The sequence below is a fragment of the Neophocaena asiaeorientalis genome, unplaced genomic scaffold, assembly GCF_003031525.2.
Source record: "Neophocaena asiaeorientalis asiaeorientalis breed wild unplaced genomic scaffold, Neophocaena_asiaeorientalis_V1.1 scaffold147, whole genome shotgun sequence".
Lineage (NCBI taxonomy): Eukaryota > Metazoa > Chordata > Mammalia > Artiodactyla > Phocoenidae > Neophocaena > Neophocaena asiaeorientalis.
In genome coordinates, this window is record NW_020173758.1 from 6,144,035 (window position 1) to 6,158,424 (window position 14,390).

At 38.8% G+C, this 14,390-nt stretch overlaps 1 protein-coding gene across 5 annotated transcripts in view; it reads left to right on the forward strand.

The window, feature by feature from the left end:
• CDC14A (cell division cycle 14A) overlaps positions 1 to 14,390 on the forward strand; it is a 178,434-nt gene that overhangs the window by 14,271 nt on the left and 149,773 nt on the right. For 4 of the 5 annotated variants that reach the window (XM_024751234.1, XM_024751233.1, XM_024751238.1 and 1 more), the window contains exon 3: positions 4,066 to 4,141. The exons of the other annotated variant lie outside the window; for it this stretch is intronic. In XM_024751234.1, coding sequence (XP_024607002.1) covers positions 4,066 to 4,141 — 76 coding nt within the window. The remainder of the gene's footprint in view (positions 1 to 4,065; positions 4,142 to 14,390) is intronic. 5 annotated transcript variants of the gene reach the window in all.

Genomic DNA, 14,390 nt, shown 5'->3' on the forward strand with positions numbered 1-14,390 from the left:
ATTTGTCTGAGACAATTCTGACTTTTGAAGACATGTTCTAAATTGCTCTTGGCTGTGCAAAATTTTTGACTGAATTTCTTAGTGTGACTTGAAAGCCATCCCTCCTTTTGTAGGATATAAACGCTGGTTCATTGAGCTTCAAGGTATTGTGAGGTTAGAAACCTTCTAGGTTAAGATTGGCCCTTAACCTGGGGCTGTGGTCAAGATAGAGGTATACATCTTTCATTGTAGCTATCTGATGCTCTGAGCTAACTGTCTCTTTGAGGGACTGTGAAGGGTAGTGGGGACTAGGTCCTCTTCTATTTTTCCACCCTCTTCTGTCCTAGGTCCCAAACTGGCTTTCTGGAACTATGACCCCCTTGAACAGGAAGGGACAAGAATTACCAGAGCCTAATCTCACTGTTGGGAAAAAATGTGGGCCCCTGAAAGGAAAGGACATTGTCCTTAAACATTTCATCTATACCTCACTCATGGTGCTTCATTATTTCTCTAGTTATTTTAAATAAGTTATTTATTTATATTTCTCTAGTTGTTTGTTATTTTTTGTTTCTTTTTTTTTAAATCTTGATCAGTGTTGTCTATCAGCACATAACATTTTCTGCAGTGATGGAAATGTTATATATCTGTATTGTACATCTTGGTAGCCATTAGCCGCATGTGGCTTTTGAACTCGTGAAATGGGCTAATATGATGGGAGAACTAAATTTTTAATTTATTTAACTTCAATTAATTTAAATTTACATAGCCACGTGTGGCTAGTGGCTGCCATATTGGAGAGTGCAGATCAACTTAAGGACAAGGTTTGTATTTGATTTACTTTTTCCTGTGCTGTTGGAGTATACCAATTTATTTTAATGTTGTTTGGTGAAATAGGTGTGTTCATTAACCATGTTGCTTCCAAAAGTACGTGTGGCTAAGCTGGCTCTATTGTTAGGAATAGCTTTGAGTCTGGAATTGAAGTTGGCTTATAATGGTTAGTGTGAAACTGGAATTAGATGACCTGAATTCTATATGCTTTCCTAAAATTTGTTCACAGTGAGTTAAAAAAGCTGAAATAACCTTAACTAAAAATTCCAGATTTACCTTAAAGTTCTATGTCTCAATATTCATGTTCAGGGCTTCCCTGGTGGCGCAGCGGTTGAGAGTCCACCTGCCGATGCAGGGGACATGGGTTCGTGCCCCGGTCTGGGAAGATCCCACATGCCACGGAGCGGCTGGGCCGGTGAGCCATGGCCGCTGAGCCTGCGCGTCCAGAGCCTGTGCTCCGCAACGGGAGAGGCCACAACAGTGAGAGGCCCGTGTACTGCAAAAAAAGAAAAAAAAATTCATGTTCTAGTAGCAAAATAAGATATATTAGTTGAGTTTTGCTTACAATAACCCAAGGATAAGGAAATCTCTGTGATAGAAACAAGGCTGCCTTAATCAGTGCTGGTACATACTTATTTGTACAGTCTTTTCATTTTGGTTCTTTTGAGTGGATTCTTGTCGACAGGGCTTGAACTGGTCGGTAATTGTTGTAGGCATAGTTCATTTTGGATTCATGGGTATTTTTTTATACTTAGAGCACAGCATCACACTGGGGACTAGAAATAGAAGAACTTTTAATTTCAAATTTTTGCAGGTTTCCTTTTTTGGCAAGTCTACTCTTACTCTCATGAAACCTGTGTGCAGGAACGGCTAATTTTCATGTTACCTTGAATATAAGGGCCAAAATATTGTCTACTTGTTTAAGATGGATAAAATATACAAGTATAGTATTCTTTTTTCTTTTTTTTTGCGGTATGTGGGCCTCTCACTGTTGTGGCCTCTCCCGTTGCGGAGCACAGGCTCCAGATGCGCAGGCTCAGAGGCCATGGCTCACGGGCCCAGCTGCTCCGCGGCATGTGGGATCCTCCCGGACCGGGGCACGAACCCTGTCCCCTGCATCGGCAGGCGTACTCTCAACCACTGTGCCACCAGGGAAGCCCAAGTATAGTATTCTTAAGTAAGGCAAGAGGCTTTTGGCAGATTTGTAACGACATATCTATTGTAGTGTAATTTGGGTAAAAGAAAAAATTAAATCCTAATTTTTATTTAAAAAATTAAATGTCTTTTGGGGATGCTTTTTTTGAAAATGTGTTGATATTTAGTAAATTTATAGTCTAGGCTAAATTGAATTTGGGCATTAATGAGCAAAATAGTCATAATGAAGACTTATTTGTTGAAGTTTATTATGAGCAGGACATTCTCAAGATGTCCAGTCCCTGAGTGAGAAACTTACACTGTAGTTGGCCAGGTAGGAGCTGCACTTAAAAAGATAATTCATAGTATGTGATAGTATGTGTCATGGGCCAAAACAGTGGCTCAGATGATAAGTTTTGGGAACTTTGAGAGAAGGGTGGTTAGTTTTCTCTTAGGGTGAGTGCAGGAGGTAGGACTTGAACTGGATTTTGAAGAAACTAGAGGGTAGTAGAAAGAGAAAAGGAGAGCATTCCAGGCAAGGAGACCAATCTGAGCAGCGGCTTGGATTAAGAATATGCATGGAGTATTCGAGAATGAGGAATGGACATATTTGTTGGAATGAAGATTCCATATGGGAACTATTAGGAGAGATCAGCCTGGAAGCTAGGGGTGTGATGGTTAGGGCTTTGATTTCTGAGCCAAGGAATTATTCTGAAGGGAGTAAAGAGCCATTAAACATTTTTGAACAGTGAGAGGATATGTGAGAAGTGAGATTTTATAAAGATTAATTTCTAGTGTGGAATATAGGTTGACTGGGCAGGAGAGAGAGAATTAAAACACTAAAGATGTGAGATGAAGAAAGATCTGGACTTTTGTTGCTAAAGTAGGAATAGAAAAGGAAGGGATGACTTAGAGTAGTAGCTTATTTGATATATAATAACTAAATTAATATTTATTTGAACTAAATTAATAGGAAGTTTCATGTCTGAGCAACTGGGAGAAACAAAATGTTTTCAGCCTGGAGGGCTGATCTGAAGGGAAGATGGGTTGAGTTCCAGGTGATGGAAGGACGCATAGATGGGAAGTCCAGCAGGTAGTTGAAGATGGGAAAAACTGATGTTGGGTTTTGGGTTAGGAGACATCTGTTTTCCATAGTGTTATCGTTTAATTCATGACAGCAGATGATCTGCACACTGATGTGTGTATCCTGGAGATGTAAAGGGGTGGAGAGAAGGAGACGAGCCAGGGTGTTATATAATACAGAAAGTCCAAGGAGAATGAAACTGAAAATAAGACCACTGGATTTAAGATACTTGAAAATTGAGAGCAAGGTTTGAGTGGAATAGTTGGAATTAGAACTTAGGGTACATGAGCTTTATGACTAAGTAGGTGATAAATAAAACCAGGAAGTGTAGGCCACATATATGTTTTGTTCATGTTGGTTCTTTCAGTGCTTGCTTTTTAATTCTTTTTTTTTTAAAACTCTTCATAAACATTTTATTTATTTATTTTTTAAGATGCATCATTCTTTTTATTTATTTATTTTTGGCTGCACTGGGTCTTCTATGCTGCGCACGGGCTTTCTCTAGTTGCAGTGAGCGGGGGGGCTACTCTTCGTTGAGGTGCGCGGGCTTCTCATTGCTGTGGCTTCTCTCGTTCCCGAGCACAGGTTCTAGGCGCACGGGCTTCAGCAATTGTGGCACGCGGGCTCTAGGCGCACAGGCTCAGTAGTCGTGGCACACGGGCTTAGTTGCTCCGCGGCATGTGGGATCTTCCCGGACCGGGGCACGAACCTGTGTCCCCTGCATCGGCAGGCGGACTCTCAACCACTGCGCCACGAGGGAAGCCCTTTTTAATTCTTTTACTTAATGTCCTGGCAGGGAGATAAAAGGAGGTGGAACTCAAAACTGTCCAAACAGTTCCCTGTTACAAGACTGGTTATAGTAACTGGAGGGCATTGGCAGGGTGAAATCACTAGTTATTTGGATTATTATGATTCAGTTGTATACTAACCTTTATTCCCAAAGATAATTGAAACTTGATTGTAACTTTAATGAAAATAAAAATGAGCATTGATGTTACTGAAAATATCTTTACTAAATACTACTTAAAAAAAAATCTCAGTTTCTATGCAGATTTTGGACCTCTGAACTTGGCAATGGTGTACAGATACTGCTGTAAACTAAACAAGAAACTAAAAGTGAGTATTGTGGTGATGTTTATATTTTGGTATTAAAAATTTGAACTGTGAAATCTAACCAGTGGGGTTGCTGTGCATATACCATTTAGTCAGGTAATCTTGATCTTTGGAAATTTAAGTGAGTAGTTCACCTAGAAGTTGAAATTGATCTACCTGATTACCCCACAAAGGACATGTTAACCTCTTTCATTTTTCAGGATCAATGGAAACATGAGCTGAATGAAGTCATTGAAATAGTGATCTAAGAAAGAAAACACAAATCCTTTCAGGTTGTTGTTAATGAGTTTATCAAATTCCCTCCTAGGATGATTTTTCTGAAACCTTCAGGTCCACTTCTGGACACTGTTACCAGGCGATGAAGGGGGCTGGCTCATCATTGCACGGCAGGAGCTCTGGAGCATAAGCTTTTTCTATCTGATCAAGATTGAAATTTTTGTGTATTTCTTGAATGTCACCTCTGTAGAGTTAACAGCCAAGTGAGATTGATCAACTAGCAGCAACAGAGCATGGATTTTACCTGTTATGACAAAATTTGGGTCAGACATTCACTATTCATCTCTATTTTTTAAATTTTACATGTGGCTTTTTTTCCCTCTTAAATTCTAAGCATATATGAGGAAGAGTGACATCTATATTCCTAGTTTTGGTAAACTTACTTCATCACACAGAAAGAAATATTTATCTTTTTCTCTCAATTTTCTAAATGAGGATCTTAAATGTTTCAGTTTGCAAGGTGAAATCTACACAGCATGCTCTTGAGGATAGCCACTAAATTATAATGCTTGGATAGTTTAATCTTTCTGCTGGGTAAAATGTTTCTGGCATGACATAGTGCAGTGCCTTGTATATATTACCTGCTTAATGATAATTTTTTGATTTGATTGATTTTTATTGTACTTAGGTATAAAAGACAGTCTATCATGGAGAATTTCCTGTAAAATATGAATCCACAGATTTTTGCCATTGATCTCAAAATGCTAAATGGACATGGAATGATACCAAAGAGAGATTTTTAAAGTCAAAAATCACATAAGATCTGTTGTAATCAACTTTTTAGGGGATTAATTTCTAAAGTAGTGTCTGACTCAGAAATACATAGTATGTACATTCCTTTAACTAAACCTACTTACATTTTTAAAAAATTTTATTTTTTATTCATACTAAATTTTTAAATTTCATTTTCTATTTTTTTAACATCTTTACTGGAATATAATTGCTTTACAATGGTGTGTTAGTTTCTGCTTCATAACAAAGTGAATCAGCTATACATATACATATCTCTCCATATCTCCTCCCTCTTGCGTCTCCCTCCCACCCTCCCTATCCCACCCCTCTAGGTGGTCACAAAGCACCAAGCTGATATCCCTGTACCATGCGGCTGCTTCCCACTAGCTATCTGTTTTACATTTGGTAGTGTATATATGTCCATGCCACTCTCTCACTTCGTTCCAGCTTACTCCTTCCCCTTCCCTGTGTCCTCAAGTCCATTTTCTACGTCTGCGTCTTTCTTCCTATCCTGCCCCTAGGTTCTTCAGAACCATTTTTTAGATTCCATATATATGTGTTAGCATATGGTATTTGTCTTTCTCTTTCTGACTTACTTCACTCTGTATGACAGACTCTAGGTCCATCCACCTCACTACAAATAACTCAATTTCTAAACCTACTTACATTTTTCAGAAAAGAAGCTACTGCCTATCGTTTAAAAGATAAAGTTAAAATCTTTGTAATCACCAAGGAAGCAAATAATATCTCCAAAAGGATTTAATAAAAAATATTAAATGGACTTTTTATGGATGAATGAACAAGGAAAGGATACTTCATAAATAATTAAAAGCCATTTCTTCCTTTTGAGGACCTAGGAATTTCTTCACTTTCTTGATTAGTCCTGTTAGTATGTAGTTGGTATGAACTGGGTATTATAATCAACAGTGTGGAACCTGTCTACTATCTGGAATGATTGAAGAGAAAGGAATCATTGTCAGGAAAACAAATTTTCTGGTCTTGACTCAGTGCTCTACATAACAAGTACATAAGAGTAGATGGATTGAATTAAGACTATTTTACTATCATGGTCTATACTAAACAGTATGGGTAAGCATATACAAGGACTTGTTTTGATTTTTTCATTTACAAAGCTTTCTTTCAACATTATACAAATTTAATAAAGTTCAGACAGTCCCCTCTGTTCATTTCAGTGATCAGGTAATCTGATGGATGCCTGGAATGAATGACCTTTTTAGCTTTAGTACAGTTAGTGGGACCCTTGTTACTTGCTGAGGGAATGAATTTTAAATGTTAGTAAGTCATGGGTTATCTCAATAAAGCATACCAAGTAGAATCTCTTTATCAGGAGAAAAAGACTTACATTACCAATTCAAAGCTGCAGTCGCTTCAGCCTTGTAGAATCTGTTTCTTCAGCTCTAAAATAGGGCTTATAGAGCTCTCACAGAAAGGTGGTTAGGATTATATATGTACAGAGGTTAGAAAATATGTGTAAGAGAGCTTTGTAAATTTTGAAGTCCTATACAAAAGAAAGTTACTAAGGTAACATTCGTGAATTCTGATAGGAGATACAATAAAGACAGTCCTTCAGCAAAGTTTACGAACACCTTCTCAGCCTCATAGCTATCATTTCCATATGCGAAAGCTATCCGATATCATTTTAGGAATCCAAATAACCATTTAGTCCAGGCTCCTGATTTCATAGGTGCAGAAAGGGAAGCCCAGGAGAGGCATGTGACTTGCCCAAGGCTGCAGGGTAAGGTCGGGGCCGGTTCTCAGGCCCTTGACTGCATCATTCATACACTTCTCTCCACCTTCACTGGTAGCTGCAGCCTCTGGTTTATCATCTTGCTGCACTCACCCACAGCACTGCCCTGACTAACTTCCCCTTGTTGTCCCATGGTGGCCTCATAGCTTCTCTGCTTCTTTTTTACTCCAGTGACCGTTCCTGCCACTCTGGCTGCTTTGCCTCCTGGAACCCAGACTCTAGCCTTTCCGATTTTGAATGTACCCCCTTGTTACACGCCTCCCACATCGTCTCTCTCACCCTTGTGTAATCTCCAGGCCTTCAGTCTCCCTATTCTTTTAGGCTCTCAGCTCCCTTCCGATGTCTCTTGTCTGCAGCCCACGGTCACTCATTTTGGTAAGACCTTTGGCACCATACTTCCATGCCTTTTGTCTTGCTCACTTTGACAACTCCCACCCTTGGCATCTTCCCAGTGGGTGATTTCATGCACTAACTTACTGAGTTACTGAAGATTGCAGTACCCCTGCTGCTCCTAGCCTTGAACTTTACCCCGAACCACAGCGCTGCTCCACACAATTGCGTGTGACATCCAGTATGGCTGGAGTGCCCTTGCCCTCTGGTTTGATAACTCCTCATTCTTTAAGACCTTGTGCAAGCACCGCCACCTCTAGTAAGCATCTCCTTGTGCTGCTGGACAAAGTGAGAGGTGCCTCCTTTGTTTTCTTGTAATCCTTTGTGAGATCTCTGTTACTGATGAGTTGTAATTTTAATTTTAATTGAAATAATAATTTCAGTTATAATTTGCAATTTTCAATTGCATCTATCTTTCTCACTAGACTTTGAGCTCCTAGAGGATGGAGGCATGCCTTATCAAAAGATGGAGACTTTTGTCTCCAAGTGTCCAGCACAGGGTCACTAAACACACAGAAACTGCTTTGGCCTTATCATGATCCCCATGACTTACAGATCCTCTTCCATCCTTTTGCCTCTAGAGGTTTCAATATCCTGCCCTCAGCATGTTTACATCCTTACTTCACACTGATTTCTTATCATTTGCTCTCCTACCTTTGTCTTCCTAACTGTGCTGAAACTGCTCTAGTGACATCTTAAATACCCAATCTGATGCCACTGACTTGGTCCTCAAACTCCTTTCTTTCTCTGAATAATTGGCATTATTTTGACAAATAACTTTTGTTAAAATAACTTAAATAACTTCTGTTCTTTTAACAAAGAACTTCTTAGAATTCTTTTTCTGTGTGGTTTCCTAACTCTTTGAGGCGCATTTTATTTTCTACTTTGGAAATTTTTATTTCTTCCAGTAAACCTCTTATTACTTTTTCCCCTTTATTTGATACCTTAGGTAGATAGGTAATATTTTACAGTATATTCTATTCCAAACCCAAATTTCTTATTTTTTATATGTTAAAAGGTTTTTTTTAAAAGTTGATGATTTGAGGTGATGATTTACTGATTTTTTTTGTGTGTATTTGTATTCATTCTTTTCCCAATGGCCTTCATTTTAATTATATGAATTAAAATGGAAAATTATCCATTACACATTTACTTAGATTAAAAACCCAAAATCAGAAACCACTACCACCAGCAAAAACCCTGTTTCTCATTTTTAAACTATACTTTAAAAAATGCAAGTATTAAGAGTTATACAGTAATAGGTAGTAGTTTGCTATTTCTGGTCAAGAGTTACCATAATAAGGGAATCAGTCAAAGGAAGAAGATTTAATGAAGTGAGGACAGTTTGCAAAACTGTGTATGTTATTTAATTTAAAATGTCATCAGTGATTGATAGGCTAGACCCATTATTGTAATCTTATACTTCAAAGAATCCATAAACTACTGAAATTATATATAAAATTTTGTTTGTATTTACATTTTTCTTCTGAGAGGATTCATAACTTTTTAATAGGTTCTCAAAGGGATTTTTGGCACAGACAATGCTAAGAACACTGGGCTGGAATATATGAGCTTCTAAAAGAGAAGACTGTAGTAATTAAAGACAAGGTAGTGGTATTTTGAAAAGCAGAGTACCTTTTTCAAAGTTAATCAGTTAAGAAAATCTTTCAATTACTGATTCAATAATTTGACAGTTTTATAAACATAATATGATTTAACTGGCTTTTTCTAAAATAATCAATACAGTTTTAACTGTTGATTTCACTTTTCCTCTGAGAAAAATAAAACCCCAGCCTGCGGGAAAAAAGAGTGTCTCTGAAAAAAGGGGACGTTTTCTAGGGCAGTGATTTTTTTTTTTTAATACCTGCTCTTATGAATCAACAGGACAATCACAGTAATCTTGGGGACAATTTAGAAAGATTTAAAATAATATTGCCAGAAAGGTAATTTTAAATGTACAAAACATCCCACATGGCCCTTTCAGGGTAAAAGCAAAAAGGGGAGGGCGGCATGGTGAAATGGATGATTATATTAAAGCACTGAAAGCACCTGGCAGATGGTGGGGCTCAGGGAATGTCCTTGTTGCTGAATGAATCAGTGCAGTAATCCTATCTGGTAACCAGGTACCTGCCACGGTATCAGGTGGTTGTACACAAGCACTCTTTTGATACAGTGATCAGACCACCCTCTTATTATAACTACAAAAACATGTTGAAGATTTCTTCATGAGGTTATCTTATGTTGCAGGTTCATGGGCTTTTGGGGGAAGAAGAGCAAGCTACATGCTGGAGAGTGTTCATGTAGTTTAAAGAGGTTTCAGGGGTGCTAAAAGTGTTAATTCCCACAGGAGTGAGCTTACCTAGAGTTTGCAAGGCCTGGAGCCCTTATGCCCATTCAGAAGCCTCAGGCAAGAAAACCCCCTTTTATAGAGAATCCCCAAATACCTTCAACTATATTATCAGCCTGATCGATTAACCTTTATGAGCAACTTTTCTTGATGTTTTGACTTCTATTTTGATCAAAGGTGCCATTTCATTAAATGAAACATACTGGGTTTGAAACAAAATGGACCATAAAGAGACACCGTTTTCTTTTTAAATAAACTATTCGATCTGTTTTATTTTAGCTTTAAATAAAAACATAAACCGTATTTTGTTTTGTACAGCCAAAGAAAATTTTCAAGAATATCCCTTTCCTGGGGAAGTTGGAGGTAAAACATGTAGAGGTCATGGCTGCTCACAGGAAGACCTGTTCATTTTATCGCTTTTGCAATGGAATGACCACTGATTGCTATGGAGACGCTGATTGCTGCGGCCATTACTGGGCTAGCCTAGTCACTGTAAGAGAATGATGCCTTGGTCACCATGGTCCCTGTGCTGTAATCTACTTAATCTGACCACCATCATTGGCAGAGCTTGCTTGTTTAGGGAAGTGCATGGGCTCAGTTTGTTTTTTATTAAAGGGCATATAATCCAGGCTGCACTAATGTCTTCCTTAGCTGAATCAGGCCGAATGACACAGCTTAAACATCCCATTCTAACCACTCGACTTGAAGATTTTACTTTTAAGCATGGCAAACAACTTTACCGAAAGGCTGCCCCCAAAATCTGTTTTTTTAAAATTGGCCATTAACTCTTTTGTTTTTTGGCTTTGAGCTTAATTGCATCACCTTTTAATTTTGAATGGTTAAGTAGTTTGTGGTCTCCTGACCTAAACTGAACAAGTGCATGATTTGTGTCTGTCACCATAACTCAAGGATAGCCTGGGGTATTTGTGATTTGTGTAGCATGTCATCATTTTCTCTCTCTGTCTGAGTTGCCGTGGCTTGTTTTTCACCAGGGGTGATCCCATTAGAATGCAACTTTTCACATAACTTTCCTTTCTGAGATAGAAAATGTCTGTCTGGGGTCAATATCCTCATCTTAGTTTGTATTTTTCTAATATGGCAGTCATTGTACTTGGGTTTACAAGTACCATCAAACATTTATATGCTATATTACACACTTGTGATTTACGTAAGAGTGGTAGAACTTTAATTCTCACTCAGGTAAGCAGTACAGGTCTGGAAATTTCCATAGGTTTGCTTATGTTAATTGATAGATATTCATTACTAAATCCCATCTTTTAGTTACTATGTTTTTACCTTGTTAAATGAAACAATTATTGTACCTGTAATTAAGATCATTCCATTGGACCTTGCTGTGCTGTGAATGCCTCCCTAGGTAGTTATTCTCTTCCCTTTGTAATATGCCTTGGCTAATATTTTCCCCTGGTTTAGCATCAAATATTCATTAGACTTTGAGCACTTAGAAGGCTAGAGACTGGGGTTCTGCTTCCCTTGTTACCATGTTGCTCAGCACTGTGCTTGACACACAACAGGTGCTCAATTCATGCTGATTGGATCATTAGAACTTTCTTCAGCTGCAGTATCCCGGCACTCAGATTCAGCAAACTGATTGCCTATGGGCTGCTTTCAGTCCACAGACATGGTTTTTTTTTGGCATGAATGCTGTTTAAAAATTTTGAATTTATGGTCAACATCTGTAATTTATGAAAATTTTCATTAAATTTTAGATTTCTGGCTTCTTTTATATATTGCGGTATCTTGTTTGGGCCCAGATTCCTGCATGAGAGCTAGGTCTGCATTGGGTAGGGCGTGCTTTTCTAGTTTCCCAGCTGACCCACTTTAAATTCTTGGCCCCTGAGGGCATCTGAATTTGGAACCTCTGGAATAACACCATTATTTATTTATTTATTTAGTTAGTTAGTTAGTTAGTTTTGGCTGAGTTGGGTCTTCGTTGCTGTGCGTTGGCTTCCTCTAGTTGCGGCGAGTGGGGTTTACTCTTCGTTGCGGTGCGCCGGCTTCTTATTGTCGTGGCTTCCCTTGTTGCGGAGCATGGGCTCTAGTCACGTGGGCTTCAGTAGTTGTGGCTCGCAGGCTCTAGAACGCAGGCTCAGTAGTTGTGGAGCATGGGCTTAGTTGCTCTGCAGCATGTGGGATCTTCCTGGACCAGGGCTCAAACCCGTGTCTCCTGCATTGGCAGGCGGATTCTCAATCACTGCACCAGCAGGGAAGCCCTGGAATAACACCATTTAAAGCAGCTTGGTTACTGAAACATTAAAGGAACTTTTTCCTTAGGTGTTATCAGCTGGAATGCAAGAATTTACAAATTATAATAAAGTTTTCTGAGGAATCTGGGGAAATATGTTTTCTATAACATGCCTTTAAAAGTCACATGGCATGATTTGGAGTTCCTAAAAGAATTTAAGTGTCTTTTGGGGCTACTTGACCAGATGGACGGTATTTTAGGATCCATATAGAGCATTTCCAGGAATGGGGCCTTTTCCCACTATTTCATGCACTCTTTTCCAAAATTTAGCAATATCTTAGCACAGTGGATTTCAGTGTGTGGTCCCTGGACCAGCAGCATCAGTATTAATTACCAAGGTATTGCTAGAAATGCATATTCTCTGGCCCTTCCCTGCTGAATCAGAAACTCTAGGGGTGGGGCCCAGCAATCTGTGGTTTAATAAGCTCTCTAGGTGACTCTGAATCAGTCTGTTAAGAGGATGAAATACAATATGGTAATATAATAAAATATAATTTAGATTGAAATTTAGTTTGTTTTTTATTTCTGAAAAGTTTTAAAATTATTGACCAAGTCAACCTGAGAATTATTTAAATTTTGAACTGTGAAACTTGTTATGGCCTTATAATTGAGAATTAAGGTTTACAAAAGTCATCAAGCTCAGTGAGAGAGTTCTGGATTCCTCCCGTCTACCACACTTGTGGAGAGCACTCAACTCTCTCATCTGGCCTGGGAGCTATTGGCCAAGTGTGTTAAGCCAGGCCCTCCATGGCTCCAGGCTTATGTTCTCTTGGTAAAAGAGAGACACAGCATGCTCATTATACTTCAGCCTTGCCCAGGACCTCTGGTTTGGGAGTCACTCTGTGTCTGGTCAAACTGGACCCCTTTGGCACTGTCCTACTGCTTTGAGAAATAATGGCACGTAGCAAGTGACTAATAAATATTACTGTTGTTGTTGTTATTATAGAGGGCTGGCTGTGTCCACTTAGGTTAAGAAGATTCACAAAGCTGTACACTCCAGTTTCCAGATAGAAATCTACAATATAGTGTGGATAGTGGCTGCATGTTATAATTTGCAGTGGGTCATGTGCAGCCTTGCTGCAGAGCAGACAAATAGTCCAGAGGTCTTAGTATTCTTTCTGTGACATCCTCCTCTTCATATTTAAGACTATATTCATTTGTTTTACCAATTTCTAACTTTACTTTGCTATTGTACACAGTGTTTTTGTAATCTCTAAGCTTTTCATGTAAAGCAGAAAGAATCTGTATTAGAGCAAGGAGCTCACTAAAAGCCAGAGGTGATGGTATGGTTTAGCAAGTAATCTCCATGAAGGGTGTGGCCGGTACACTGGATTGTAGGGGTGGCAGCCAGGTAAGGAAGAGGCAACTGTCCAGTTTGGAGGCATGAAATTCTCCTGATATTACAGCAGAACTTGAAAAAATATCTACGGGGCTCATTTATAAAATAGAGTCCTATCGTCTGCAGGACTTTCTTTTCTTGCATGGTAAAGTTCTTCCATATGAAAGATCTCAAAGGACGAGCCAAATGTTCCTCTAAAGGCACTTTAGTCATCAGTGTGCTTTGATATGTAATAGGTAGTTTTTGTTTTTAAGATAAGGACATGTTTAATATTTGGAAGGAGAAAACGTTAAAGAGGTTGTGTAGATCAACTCAATCATATAAAGCACCAGCTGAACGATTGGCAAAATGTTTTGTTATCCCTGAAATTTTTCATCCTAGTACCAGAATATCTCCTCTGTTGAACAGTGTTACTGCTGCAAGACTGGGATATGCTGACCCGTAAGAGGAAGGCCTGGCTGTGACAGGGAGGGAAATTAGGACAAGGCTTGTAATATATAAGATTTTTCTCTGTTATCCTTCACTTTGAATTAGTTTTGATTCCTTGAGTGAGAACTCACCTCTCTGTGATCTGACCTAGGAGATATTGGCCAAGCTTCACTAAACAGAAGATCATTTCTTGACTTGCAGTGCTGAGAAAAACACTTGAATTCCAAAATATCTAACCCTAAGCAAGGTAAATGCTAGGAGTTTTAAAAGCTTTCCTGAAAGTCAGATAGAGAACTCTCATTTTAAAAAGTCAGTTATTGTAACGTACAGCATGGTGACTACAGTTAATAACACTGTATTGCATGTGTGAAAGCTGCTGAGAGAATAAGTCCTGAAATTTCTCATCACAAGAAAAAAAATTTTGTGAGTAGGTAGGGTGACAGATGTTTTAAAAAAAGTCAATTATGTTTGCATCCTGTAGGCAGCTTCCAACAGGAGGTATTCCATTTTATTTTATTTTATTTTTTAATTTATTTAATTTATTATTTTTATTTTTGTCTGTGTTGGGTCTTTGTTGCTGCGCATGGGCTTTCTCTAGTTTTGGCGAGTGGGGGCTGCTCTTGGTTGCGGTGCGCGGGCTTCTCATTGTGGTGGCTTCTCTTTTTGTGGAGCACTGGCTCTAGGCGCACAGGCTTCAGGAGTTGTGGC